This window comes from Cebidichthys violaceus, unplaced genomic scaffold (assembly GCF_023349555.1).
Source record: "Cebidichthys violaceus isolate CVI_PGR_0920_01 unplaced genomic scaffold, fCebVio1.0.p SCAF_10, whole genome shotgun sequence".
NCBI lineage: Eukaryota > Metazoa > Chordata > Actinopteri > Perciformes > Stichaeidae > Cebidichthys > Cebidichthys violaceus.
In genome coordinates, this window is record NW_027176263.1 from 6,803,095 (window position 1) to 6,817,591 (window position 14,497).

The 14,497-nt window shown below is 42.1% G+C and overlaps 2 protein-coding genes across 5 annotated transcripts in view; one reads left to right on the plus strand and one right to left on the minus strand.

Moving 5' to 3' along the window:
* Window positions 1-206: 206 nt before the first annotated feature.
* On the minus strand, window positions 207-8,576 carry si:ch211-223a10.1 (uncharacterized). Its single transcript, XM_068723103.1, has 10 exons — window positions 8,278-8,576; window positions 7,542-7,677; window positions 7,285-7,395; window positions 7,031-7,163; window positions 3,600-3,778; window positions 3,349-3,422; window positions 3,004-3,166; window positions 2,819-2,901; window positions 2,026-2,216; window positions 207-1,696 (listed from the first exon to the last, which is right to left on the minus strand). Exons 1-10 carry the CDS (start codon window positions 8,396-8,398, stop codon window positions 1,208-1,210), a joined length of 1,680 nt encoding a protein of 559 aa, XP_068579204.1. The 5' UTR covers window positions 8,399-8,576; the 3' UTR covers window positions 207-1,207.
* A 405-nt stretch (window positions 8,577-8,981) lies between these two features.
* wdfy4 (WDFY family member 4) overlaps window positions 8,982-14,497 on the plus strand; it is a 42,943-nt gene continuing 37,427 nt past the window's right edge. For 2 of the 4 annotated variants that reach the window (XM_068723116.1, XM_068723125.1), the window contains exons 1-2: window positions 8,982-9,227; window positions 13,894-14,142. In XM_068723116.1, coding sequence (XP_068579217.1) covers window positions 9,162-9,227; window positions 13,894-14,142 — 315 coding nt within the window. In that variant the 5' untranslated portion in view covers window positions 8,982-9,161. Of the gene's footprint in view, window positions 9,228-10,179; window positions 10,307-13,893; window positions 14,143-14,497 lie in introns of those variants that run through there. The other 2 variants (XM_068723134.1, XM_068723142.1) reach the window with 2 other exon arrangements.

A 14,497-nucleotide genomic window follows, 5' to 3' on the forward strand; every position in this document is an offset into this window, starting at 1 on the left:
AGGGTTGATTCTGCATAATGAGTACTTTTACTTTTGATACTTTAAACACATTTTGCTGATTATACTTCTGTACTTTTACCTAAGTTAACTTTTTGAATTTGGGACTTTAACTTGGATAATTGTTAGACTATGATATTTCTACTTTTACTTAAGTAAAGTATTTCAGTACTTCCACCGCTGTGAAAGATAAAAGAGAAACTTTCTACTTTTACTAATTTCAGTGGTGTTTTTTATTCAGCATAAAAACATCATGGCACAAATGAGGTATCATCTTGGAAACCAAAATAAATTGTGTAACCACAGGTAAAATACATTAGTACATATAAAATATATTGGGGTATTACATACAATAACACTGATCCAGGGACAGAACAATACAGTAACAGCAGTCACAGGCTTACATGCGCTCATCTTAACCTCTCCATATGCATGACAGGCAGTAGACACTAAATAATATCACATGACGTAGCCTCTCACATAGTCCAGACACACCAGCCTCTGAGGGATGTGGGGAACATCATCTATAATCTAGAAATATTGCCTCAAGGGAAACAAAGGAAATGAGTGTGTTTAATTGAAGGCATGAAAAGAGCATGTCTCATTAGTGAGAGCAGAGGAAGTGTCATGGCTCAAATGACTGGGAGCAGGTCAGAGAGGTAATGACATTATGTCAGGAACAAAGTATTTCAGTGCACTTGCTAGTAACCATTATCACTAATCACAGGACTTGCTAATGTTATGAGTAGCCTACACAAATCTTCACAACTTTGAAAAATGTTTTTTACACTATGACACACTTTTCTTCAAAATAAATATAACAATGAAATGTAAAATTAAGCTGATGTAGAATGTGAAAACAGGTGTAAATGTGAGCATTAATTCACAGGTGTTCTCTGCTAAAACACAGTTTTGGAATCAAGTACTTCACAACACAGAATGCAAACCAACAAGTTAATGTGAACACTGATACCTTAAAAGTATTCTGTGACGCTTCTAAAAACTAGGTGAACATCGAAACTCTTATCCTGCTAGACACAAATCTGCTGACTAATCTATTCTGTAGCCTACTGTATATTAAAATAGAATATTGAGATTTAACCAAATTGTACATTCAAGTACAACATGTTATATGGCATTAGAGACTCTGTAAACGGTGAAGTAAGTGAGCGATGACACAAACAGCTGGATGCAAGAAAAACTGACATTTTCAAATGTCTATGGCAGTTTTGTCTTCTCTACTTTGTCCTCTTCCCACCCGTCTGTGACCCTCCAGCAGAAACGACAGCACTATAACCCAGCGCTGCCGTAGTGACCTCTGCTGTGCTGAGCTTTCACACTGTCTGAAGTAGGTGGTCGTTCCCGTGGCCACAGACTCAAACTGCTCAATCAGTAGCCACACCTCCCAAAACACTGTCAGTCCATTCATTGACACCAATACCACAACCCAGAACTCCTCCCCTAACAATGTCAGCCACGATGACAAGCCGTGATTGGCCGCAGGCATCTTGCCGTACAGGTAACTTGTTGCTGTGGCAACAAAAAGCAGGTGGGCAATCAACATGGAGAGGATGAAGAAGAGGAAGACGCGGTGGTTACCGCGGCCGACGCACCGGTTGAGGAAAAGGCAGTGGTGGTCATAGTCTTTGATGCACACCTCACACAGCTTGCAGTGTTTAGTGTAGTCAGGTGGAAACAACTATGGGGAAAGCAAAGACATGGTGGGAGGAGAGCAACGTATTGTTGATGTGATGTAGCCCATGAACAAAAAAAATGTGCATCTTTAAATGTACCGGCAACCGTCTTCAAAAGCAGACCTTTCACTAATTGATGAAAATCACCTGGCTATGACTTAATTGACATACATATTTCATCACATTAAATTGTCACAGCATTGATTCATTGCTTTTTGAAGGAACACACCAAGAGGAGAAGGGCTGTGTGTACATTTAGATCAAGACCGAAACTGATAACTAGATATATAGGTAGATATGGGGGTATGCTCTCTGACCCGTATGAACGGCTTACCTCACAGTATGGACAGAACCTGTGAGGGCTCTGGTTGTCCTCCACCAGGTCAGCGATACAGGAGAACCGAGGATCTACATCTGCTCGGTCCAGTGTCCCAGGGTCCTGAGTCATAACCTTGCTGAACAAAACGAGGACTAAGGAGAAGTGGACCATTGACACATGGACCAGAGCACTGTTTGACCACACACATTCAAAAGGTTAAGGATGAACCATTGTCATTTCAATTCCTAGAACACATTTGCCTTACTGTGTATATTTGGGCGAGCAAAAGAACTATGAGAGCACTGGCCATGTTGAAAAATGTTTTCAGGAAAGCTTGTGGAGTATCCAAATTACAAATGTTCAACTTGGGGAGCATGGATAGGTCGCTGCATAATGGACTTTAAATATTAATTGGGTACAAGTGAAAAATGTGACTCGATGATGGCACAAGAGGAACGGTCAAAGGATAATGAAAAACACTGGGGTTCTACCTCTGGGGACTATTCACAGATAATTACATGAAAACCCCAACTTTCACTTGTTGGTCACAACGTTGCTTGACCTGATGTTGGAACCATAATAGTTAGATATCATCCTATGAAGACCATTATAATTAAGGACCAAATATTAAAGCAATCCGGCCTTTGGTTAAGATATCCCTCTCCGAACCAAAGTGTTGGACGGGCAGACAGACGAACCAACATTGACATCCTTATGTCCATACTGCTAGCAGGGCAAAAAAAAGCCAGATTATACAGTAATATGCCTGGGCATGGGACTTAATGTGTGCTACATTTGTTAAGGATATTAGGCATCATCTTTCCATAGAAGCAGAGCAGGGAATGGAACAAGCCAGCTAGGAGGGTTCCCAAGTAGATTGGGTTGGGTAACCTGGAAGGAAGACAGACACTATCTTAACAAAGAGGTAAAACAAGCAGTGAGATGAGTTGACTTACTGATAAACATTTCACATGTAAAAAAAAAAGGTCAAACCTTTGGTATGTGGTCATGCGGTGGTACTGTGTGAAAATGCTTCTGGCCAGCCAGGGGAAGAGCAAAGCACAGGTTAGCCCCCCATAGCCTCCCAACATGGCTGCTATCAGCAGGATGACAGCGCCACTCAGGGTTGGAAAAAGCAGTGTCCAGTAATACAAAACTGGTGAGAAAAGACACATGATATAAACATACAAAGATGTGTGAAAAACTCAACACATAAACACACACACACACACAGCACTTGTTACAGTGCCATTATTATCATCCCCATTCTCATGATTATAATCATCATCCTTGTTTTCAGCGCTAAACGATTGATCAAAACTACAGAGGAATATTCACCATGAGACTCCCTGGGCTTGTGGTGTAGTGGCTCATTAATGTACCGACTCAGTAGCTTGGTGAGTTGCTGATGTCTAGAGAAAAACACACAGTATAGCAATGTATTAATCAGCATCAGGATCCCAAGAGGAAGAAGTCATCTGGAAATGCAAACCTTCTGGATATCTGAAGGTACTGAGGGGTGTTTCTATCCCATCCAGTGGTCTGCTAGTCAGTGTTTTTCCAGATAATTCTAGAGACAGCAGATTCACCTAAATGTTTTCCCCTGTTTGCTGAGGTCCAGTGGTGTGAGGCCACTGTGGTTCTTCTGATAGAGCACCCTGCACCCTGTTCTCTGCAGCAGTGTCCAGCACACCTCCACTCCACCCCTCTCTGCTGCAACATGAAGCGCGGTCGCTCCCTGCTGGTCGACTGCGTCCACAGCACATCTCTGAAACCCAAACAGAGGGTTGAGCTGCACAGCTGCTAAAAATATATCGGCACTGGTTCCAGTTTCACAAATGCATCTTAAGGTTAAACTGATCTTTGTCCCATTCCCAAGTATGAATGCATTTTTTTTATTTGAAAATGTTGTACTAGGTTATGTACTGAGCTTATTTGTCTACAGTTCTATATGAGTGGTTGATGACAGTGACACTTGGCCATATTGTAAATAAGACGGCGTGGGAGAAAAATGTATGCCTGTGCCATTATAGTCAATGCTTAAAGAGTCAAGTTCATATTCTTTCCTTATATATCATAATCTTGCAAACAAATATTCCTAGTTCATGTATCAGTGTAATCCTGCAAACATAGTGTTTTGGGGTTAGTAATAGTTCATGTATACAATGGACAGTTCATATAGCTAGGAGAGAACAAGTAATCTCATAATCACATGACAGTTCAATTGCGGACTTCTCCAGTGCTGCCACCAAAGAGGTCCAAAGAGAACAAATTGGCCTTTGTGCATACCCTGTTGGGTCAGTCTGACCTTAGAGACTCTGGCACAATGGGTCGTAAAAAACTTAGAGTGTTGAATGGCACAAAGCCGGGGGGCAAATGGGAGTTCAAGGTAACTTAATTAGAAATACGCTCATGCACTAAGGGTTGATAGAGTCAAATGATAAGGTAACATGTGGTAGAAGTAAATTGATAAAGTATAGATGTACAGTTAGGTCCTCATGACAATGTCGTAAAGATTGGTTAATATAAAAGATAAGAAACTGTGATGTCAGAAAATGTCACCCTAACAAGATTCTAAGGACTTGATTGAACTTGAAGATATGTACGATATGACTTCATAGCCAAGTTTCTAGTTAAGAAGAATAGAGGACGTTAGGCCCAGACACCAGGGGTACAGCCGAATAAGGCTGTATTAGCAGAGAAATTAAATATCTCATGTGACCAGATGTCTAAAAAGCCCCCAATTTTCCAGGGCTGAGGGGGGACCGTTAATCCTAGATGTATGACACCATGAACGAGATGACTGTCCAGAAGAACATTGGGAGTGGGTGGGTGAAAAGAGGGGGGTCGATAATAAAAATGATACAAGGGTATAAAATAAGGAGCATGTCTTTTGTTTGTCAGTTGATTCCGGACAACTCAGTTTACCACTGTGAGCATGTCGTATGTAGGACCTCTCCCAATTTGGACCACCCATCCCCCAGCCAGACTGCGAAGACTACAAATTCTTGCCCACAAGCACGCAGATGTATGCACCTTCTACCGTTGCTGCGACCAAATGGTGCGTCCTTCAATCTACATGCCATTTGCAACTGCAGCCGAGATGAAGGAAATCTGCGAACACCATGCAACGAGATGGACTCCGAATGACATTCCTGGAAATTAGAGACGGAACCTCAGCCACGAGTAGGGGTAGCCATAGAACTTAGGAGAGGTTAGAACCATCATTAGGAGTGAGAAGAACTACAACGAGAGAGAGAAAGTATACCTGCCTAGGAAAGGAAAAAACTGTATATTTTACAGAGTTTGGTAAGTCACCCTAAGTGACAGGTAGTTATTGACAAGTAGTCAGATTATTATTTTTTTTAGACTACTGTATTAGAACCTAAATGTGATTAAGTTAGCTGGTGTGAGTGTTCCGATATATGGGAGTGTATAACCAACCTCATGGACAGAAGCTCATGCATCCAGCCACAGTGAGTTCCATCCACGCATGAGTGGTTCTCTACTGTACGCATAGTACATGGACCTGAAGATCATCACGAGGTCTGAACATTTTTCTTTAATGAGTGACTCGAGTCACTCAAGGGGGGAAATGAGGGAGGAAAAATGTATGCGTTTACAACTATATTACTTGCTTCAAAGTTTATCTCATACGTTTGTTCATCTATCTGTAAAATGTATATGTTTACAACTATATTCCTTGCTTTGAGTTTATCTCATACGTTTGTTCATCTATCTGTAAAATGTATATGTTTACAACTATATTCCTTGCTTTGAGTTTATCTTATACGTTTGCTCAGTTATCTTTATAATCTTACATTTATACTCTTTTGGATCAAACTCAGTTCATGCATCTGCATAGTCATATATTCACAGAGCTATGAATAGTCACGTGTTTCATGTATTTCACGTTCCTAAAATTAGGAATGGTCTAGTTGAGACCAGCAGCAATGTCACCCATACAATGTCCCCAGGAAACCCTTTGTGTATAGGCGGCTGGATCAGTATGCCTGGCGTATCTCTGGTCACTGTGACACACATATGACTGTGTTGTCGAAGCCAGAAGTTTGGCAGAATCATTAAGGAAGACAGTGGGGGGGGACTGAGACAAAGCCTGGGACAGATCGAAGCTAAATCCAAACAGCACATAGGCCCATACATAGTAGATGCTTAGACACTGGTCATTTAACTGCATTCCTGTTGAGAGTTAGTCTGACGATGAACAGGGACCAGTAGGATCCTCTGACAGGTGTCTCTCCTGCTATTGATTTATTAGTAGACCAACAGTACATCTCATGTGCCCAGATGTTCAAAACGCCCCCAGGGAATTGGATCTGAAAACCGTTATGAATCCCTACTGTATGCATGATGAACAAAATGACTGTTTAGAGGAAAGTTGAGAGCTGATGAGTAAGAGGAGGGGGCGATCATGAATACGGGGACGAGGTTATAAAGTAAGGTACATTTCTTTGTTGTGGAGAGTTGAATCGGGACAACTCGGTTTGCTTGTACTCTGTGTGATGCAAATAAACTGAAGAAACTTCAATCTCTTTTATGTTCTGTGGGTGTTCGTTATGAGTTCCTGGTTAGTGAGAATCCTGTGGTATCTCACCATGAGTCAGATAGCAAACAGTTAGTAAGCCAGCTTTTTAGTATCAAGTGTAATATAAAGTTAAAGTCCAACAAGTTGATCATAGACACAGAAATAAACCCATTTGGCGAGCCATCGGCGTCAGACTCCACGGGGGCCGTGCCCGAGCGGGGTGACCTTTCTTCTCTCACAGACTGAACGTGCCACGAGCTCATCTGAGAACTAAAACAATGAGCTAAAAGCAGTTAAAAGTTGAGTAAAGTCATAGTACATAATTGCATGTTGATTCTCAGTGGGTGCGACAGCAATAGGTACCCTATCAAATCCTCCTCTATATTTATCATACGTATCATATGTATCTGTATCATACTCTTGGCAAACTGGAGCATGTGAGTGAGTGAGAGAGTAAGGGCCATCATATCATACCTGGTCTCTGAGCAGATACCGCACCACCTCTGTGTTGCCTGTGGATGCAGCCAAGTGAAGGGGTGTCACCTGGTACATGTCTGTGTCTGAAAACCGGAACATCCCTGTCTCCCACAAATAGTGCACTGCAACACTGGGAAAGATAATATAACAGTAAGTGCATGCATTTTTACATATTTATGTGTGACTGATTAGCCAAACAAATACAAGACTAAAAACATCAAGGTTTGTAATGTGTCGTTTCATCTACTCACATGCTGCCCCCCGTGACTGCATGATGCAGTGACGTTTTTCGCTGCCGGTCAATGAGACGCAAATCAGCTCCATACTGCATCATTTGGTGTATGATATAGATGTTCCCTTGCCTGATGGGAGTCAAAAGCACAAACTGTTATTACACTGGATCCAGTACAGAACAAAATGCATGATGCTCACACCATAACATTGTCCCATTGAGAATCCAGGCATATTTGTTTAACACCAGAGACCTAAATATGCAGCTACTGCTCACCTGCAGGCAAAATGAAAGGCTGTCTGTCCTGCATCACATGTCAGGTTGGGGTCAGCTCCAAAACTAAGGAAAAGGTCAACCAGGGCGCGAGTACCATGGAGGGCCGCGTAGTGGAGCGGGGTGAAACCACCCCAGCCTGGATGAAGACAACCACATGCACATTACGGTCAGATCCAACAATATAGGCCTGACATAAATGCACGGCCTGTCAGGTCGATCGTTGAAGCCCTCTGGAGTCCAGGGATAGAGTTGCCTTTGCCACAATGCGACTTTGCGCTGTGTTGTCACAGGATCTGTCCATCTACATCTGAGCCAGACCATCTCACAGACGAGCTGCAGCAGGGTTAGCTTTCCCCTTGGAAATGTGACAAAATCACAGCAGGAGACACTGGAGCACAATAAAGTTTAATGTGGTCCTTTGAAAATAGCAAGATTGTAGGCTACAATGCTTTTCACGAAATGTACACATTATAACTTATACATTCAATATACAAAATGTGAATTACAGACATACGACATAGGAATAACAAGTTTGTGCTCTTGGAAAACAGTGTTCATCAGCAGTTTTCTGGCTTTATACTGAGCAAATCAGGAAATACCATCACAGTGTAAGGCTAAAAACTATAGCATACTGACACAGTAGGAAGTGGTGGCCTGTAGTTTCACAAATATGTTGTAATTAAAAGAGCAATACTGCACCAGATCAAGATTTAAATTGCATCTTATTCCACCTTACCTTTTACCTTGAGAACTGATCGGTCATTCTGAACGAACTGTATACACAGTTCAATATTGCCTCTCTGTATACAGTCAAATATGTCTCCGCGGGTATCCGAGCACACAGGCATCGGATGCATTATGATGGGTGCTCAGAGGAGGCCTGCTGTTATTTCCACCGACAGAAACTGCAACGGAAACAAATATCAGCTCCCAGGACGAAGCGCTACAAAATCATAATGTAAAGTGAGAAGGGAGATCATCTTTCGCTTCAAAGTAACGGGGATCTTTCATTGTGCTAAACTGATCGAGGCAGACCACGCCCTGGACTCCTCGTTGGTTGCAGCAGGTCACATGACCGCTAACGTCACCGCGTCAACAAAACACTTGGGCCCTATAAATAAGATAACACCTTATAATTTAATTAGCATCATGTCATAGTGGACATCGGAATATTGGGGCAGAATTTAAAACAATATATATTTACAGAAATCTTCAAATAAACTTTTTAACGTAAAGAAAATATCCTCTTAAAAGTAAACTCCTAGTAAGCAATAAATTTATTTATTATTTATTTTGCCTACGTTTAATTTCTTACTGCAACATGCGATGCTTAAGTTACAAATAAAGAGGTGAGACTTGGACCTGCAGTATTCAGATATTGTTTGCGACGTCCGGGGTCTCTTTGCGACACTGGCTGAAATCAGTGTTGTTGTTGTTGTTTTTTCGGCTCGGACGCGATAAACGTAATTGTATCCATTGCGCGTGCTCTGCTGTCAGCTTGTAAAAAAATAGTTATCACTCCTGCAACAAAGTGACGACTTAGCCGAAGCAATGAGGCGTATAATCGGCTCTAGACAACACCGAGGAGAAGGTCTGCAGAGGGAATGACATGGCTTGAGAATGAATGGTCACGCTTGCCATGCAGCTCGTAAGTGTGCAGAGACAGAGTGTCTTCAACTTCAGCAGGTGATGGCGATTCCTGTGGCTGTCCTCTCTTTGTAGACATTTTGACTTTTCATACTGCAGAAACGTGTAATAATTGATCACATTAATAAGACACTGAGTTAGCATGCATTACACCATCGCAGGGAATCCACAAAACAGCTATAGCATCATTACACCTGTAGATGTCCTGATGAAATGTGTTCAATAAACAAAAGCACTATGCTACACGATGGAGCAGGTTTAAGGTTGTCTATTTAGGGACAGTATATATATATATATTTTTTTCTCCACCTGGTTGCTGTCCGCATATATTTATATAACTAAAACCCACAAGATGGCGCTGTTTAGCCACGTTATGTTAGTACTGATTTCATTCTCTATGTCAGCAATACAATCACTGTAGTTTCCCAATCTTAGTGCAGTTGCACCCCACAAGCATTCAAACTACACTGACACTCGATTAAAGCCCCATCAAACAAATAAGACAACACGAAAATATATGATATTTCTACTAACCTGATTAGTCTTTTATTACAATAAGTAAGACTACTAACACAATCTGTTTAGATGTTTTCTGATGCTTTTAAAGATTTGTTTACCATTTTTAAACACACTAAAACAGGCCCGTCTAGTTATAATCAACAGACAAACATACCAAATTGATTAGTTTTTAATTGTTTCACCTACAAGTCAATCTCTCCATTTAAAACTGTTATAACAAACTGTGTTTGTTGGCATCTTTGGTGAATCATGGGATTCTGCCAATAAGATTAATGTCAAACTGTGTCTATAAAAAGCCAAGGGACTCATCTTTAAACTGTGGTGGGAGGGCCCCATCCAACCAGTTGAACAACATTTTTTCACTTCTGCTTCTCTAAGGAAGTAGAAAGGCACATGACCTGGGCCAGCTGATTTGAGTTGCTCTGCTTGTTCAAAGTTCAGTGTGCTTGGTGCAGATTAGTAAGACGCGGGTTATTTTACAGAAGGGTAAGCACAGCAGGCGCTAGTCATGTCTCCGCTTGTCTTCTGGAATAACACAACACAGATGACAGCGTCCTCGTAGAGCTAGGACAAATCAGATGGCTCTCACACAAGTACAGGTAAGAGGACTTAAGCGTGTGTTGTAATAATTTTCCTTTTGAACTGCATAGCGAAGGTGGCTATCAACAGGGATGTGTTACTTTTCCATTTCACAAGTAACTTTGGATGCTTTTGTGTGTCTTGCTATCGGTGTCTCTCACACACTCTGCACACAGAACATTCTCACATGAGTAAACCTCAGAGTATTAATGAATTTGTCTGGAATGTGAACTGCCTTTCCCTTTACTTAACCAAGCTCTGGCTAATCAGTTTAGCAGTCCACCTCTGCCAATGTCCCTTATTGTTCACCATGTGTGTGTGACTCTCAACAGAAATTCCCCGAAATGATAACACTGTAATGAGGAAACAATGCCCTAGTCAAAGCCTCAGTCATACACAAACATGTCTGCTTGGGAGCAGGACTCCTCATCCACAGTTAGTGGGACAGAGAAGTGTAACACGGATTAGTAGCTTCCTGTGAGAAGAAACTGTAGAGGAATTGTATTCCACATGATCAATAACTTTGGCGATGTTAGGGGCAGCTGAGAGGGAAAGAACATCCTTGGGTTGAATCAGTGTCACATTGATTTGATTTTGTACAACAAAAGGTTGATTTGCCATCTTTTGCATATGTGCACCTCAAATTGTCAAATAGATTGCACTTGTAAGTGACAGGAATGATTAGGTACAGTTGTGGTCAAAAGTTTACATACACTTGTAAAGAACATAATGTCATGGCTCTCTTGAGTTTCCCCGTTATTTCTACAACTCTGATTTTTCTCTGATAGAGTGATTGGAACAGATACTTCTTTGTCACAAAAAAACATTCATGAAGTTTGGTTGTTTCATGACTTTATTATGGGTTAACAGAAAAAGTGATCAAATCTGCTGGGTCAAAAATATACATACAGCAGTGCTAATATTTGGTTACATGTCCCTTGGCCATTTTCACTTCAATTAGGCGCTTTTGGTAGCCATCCACAAGCTTCTGGCAAGCTTCTCGTTGAATCTTTGACCATTACATTTACATTACATTACAGTCATTTAGCAGACGCTTTTATCCAAAGCGACTTACAATAAGTGCATTCAACATTGGTAATCAAAAGAACTACTAGTCACCAGAAGTCATAAGTACATTTCCTTTTCCAAACAAGCATCTAAGAGCATGAAGCAGAGCATAACTCAGAGCCAAAGTACAGGGCAGAAACAAGAAAAACAGTTAGTGCTATAAGTAATACGAATACAATAAGTGCAACAAGCTAGTATGAAAACAATAAGCGCTAAGTGGAAGGCTCAGGGTAGCACTTCCTGAAGAGGTGGGTTTTCAGCCTGCGCCGAAAGATGGGCAGCGACTCCGCTGTCCTGACGTCAGTGGGAAGTTCATTCCACCACTGTGGGGCCAGGACAGAAAACAGCCGTGACCGGGTCGATCGGCCGCCAGGACCTCTGAGCGACGGGGCAACCAATCGCCCCGAGGCAGCAGAGCGAAGTGGTCGGGCGGGGGTGTAAGGCTTGACCATGGCCTTGAGATAGGAAGGAGCTGTTCCTTTCACTGTCCTGTAGGCTAGCACCAGAGTCTTAAACTGGATGCGAGCTCTTACAGGTAGCCAGTGTAGAGAACGGAGAAAGGAAGTTGTGTGGGAGAACTTGGGGCGATTGAACACCAGGCGAGCTGCGGCTTTCTGGACAAGCTCCAGAGGTCTGATGGCCGACGCCGGGGCTCCGGCGAATAGAGAGTTGCAGTAGTCCAGGCGGGAGATGACAAGAGCCTGGATGAGAACCTGCGCTGTCTCGTCAGTCAGGAAGGGACAAATCCTCCTGATGTTGTAGAGCACGAACTCCTCTTGACAGAATTGGTGCAGTTCAGTTAAATTTGATGGCTTTCTGACATGGACTTGTTTCTTCAGCATTGTCCACATGTTCTCAATGGGATTTAAGTCAGGACTTTGGGAAGGCCATTCTAAAACCCTAATTCTAGCCTGATTTAGCCATTCCATTACCACTTTTGATGTGTGTTTGGGGTCATTGTCCTGTTGGAACACCCAACTGCGCCCAAGACCCAACCTTCGGGCTGATGATTTTAGGTTATCTTGAAGAATTTGAAGGTAATCCTCCTTCTTCATTATCCCATTTACTCTCTGTAAAGCACCAGTTCCATTGGCAGCAAAACAGCCCCACAGCATAATACTACCACCACCGTGCTTGACGGTAGGCATGGTGTTCTTGGGGTTAAAGGCCTCACCTTTTCTCCTCCAAACATATTGCTGGGCATTGTGGCCAAATAGCTCGATTTTTGTTTCGTCTGACCACAGAACTTTCCTCCAGAAGGTCTTATCTTTGTCCATGTGATCAGCAGCAAACTTCAGTCGAGCCTTAAGGTGCCGCTTTTGGAGCAAGGGCTTCCTTCTTGCACGGCAGCCTCTCAGTCCATGGAGATGCAAAACACACTTGACTGTGGACACTGACACCTGTGTTCCAGCAGCTTCTAATTCTTGGCAGATCTGCTTTTTGGTGGTTCTCGGTTGACTCTTCACCCTCCTGACAAATTTTCTCTCAGCAGCAGGTGATAGCTTGCGTTTTCTTCCTGATCGTGGCAGTGACAAAACAGTGCCATGCACTTTATACTTACAAACAATAGTTTGCACTGTTGCTCTTGGGACCTGCAGCTGCTTTGAAATGGCTCCAAGTGACTTTCCTGACTTGTTCAAGTCAATGATTCGCTTTTTGAGATCCATGCTGAGGTCCTTTGACTTTCCCATTGTAGAGTTTGTGGGCGTTTGTATCCAATGAGCCCTATTTAAGTGGCCTCAGAGAAGTCACCACCTGTAGTCACTCATAATCACTCACAAGAAGTTAAGAGGCCATGCTATGAAGCTCATTTCATTGACACAACTTTCTAAGTCACCAAAATTGCTAATTCATGTTGCTGTATGTATATTTTTGACCCAGCAGATTTTGTCACTTTTTCTGTTAACCCATAATAAAGTCATGAAAGAACCAAACTTCATGAATGTTTTTTGTAACAAAGAAGTATCTGTTCCAATCACTCTATCAGAGAAAAATCAGAGTTGTAGAAATAACTGGAAACTCAAGAGAGCCATGACATTATGTTCTTTACAAGTGTATGTAAACTTTTGACCACAACTGTATCCCCAAACCGCTGCACAATTGCTGTAGTCTTAACAGGAGAAAATAATGAAGTGGTATAAAACATCTGCAGTAAAATGTGTCCATGCAACGGTGAATTTGAAGCTTGAATAGTTTTTAACATTTACTTGCATTATGTGCTTCCAGTTACTAAACATTTGGCATCAGTTGTACCATGTGGATCCTTCACAGAAGTTGATAACAACTTGATGAAAATGGCACATGACTGCCAGTGGTCTGTTCCTCTATCTGGTGATTTCTCAAAGCAGACAGTGTGATAAGTGGGCTTGATGGGGGAGGGCTGAAGGTTTGGTTTGGGACAAATTTATTTGAGGAAGTGAAACAATTCAAGGGAATATTATAAAAAGACATTCAGGGTATTATGCAAATTCTGGGTATCTAAAAAAAGATGGAACAATCTGAGTATTTGTCACCATTTGGCTCTTTTTTTTCCTTCTAGGACCAGAGTGCTAAAGGGGAAAGGATCAATAAGGAAACCGGAGAGCTAAGTGCTTCAGGGGAGTTATCCGTCTCTGTGGAGTTAAAGGTGGAGGGCTCTTGTAGGAACCCTCAACTCCCTCAAGTGCTCAAAGAACAACTACGGGAGCTGGGAATTCACACATACTCGAGTCCTGACCACACAACTGACCATGTCCCTTTAGAACAGAGAGAGGAACATCTAGTGAAAGTCCTGCCTCTCTACATACAGGTACGAACCTCTGGGGACAACATTGTGTCTTTTTGTCTCTCATTGTTCATCCATGCATCCTTTTCCAGAATTACATTTTGCTGTTCATAAGTCAATCAAGTGAGTTATTTGTTTCTATTCCAAAATAAATGGAGACTATCAACTGGGGAATCATTAATCGATGGCAGGATCATTTAAAGTGGAGCCACGGTTTGAATTAATACCCGACCTCGAAGAGGTTCAATGGGGGCCTCAGGTCAAACTGTTCCAGACCCCTCACCTGATCCCATCACTGTCTCTTGAACGAATGCAGTTTCGAAACCTATACAGTTTACCAAACTGTCACATAAAATACAAGGTTGATTCAGGCCTCGCT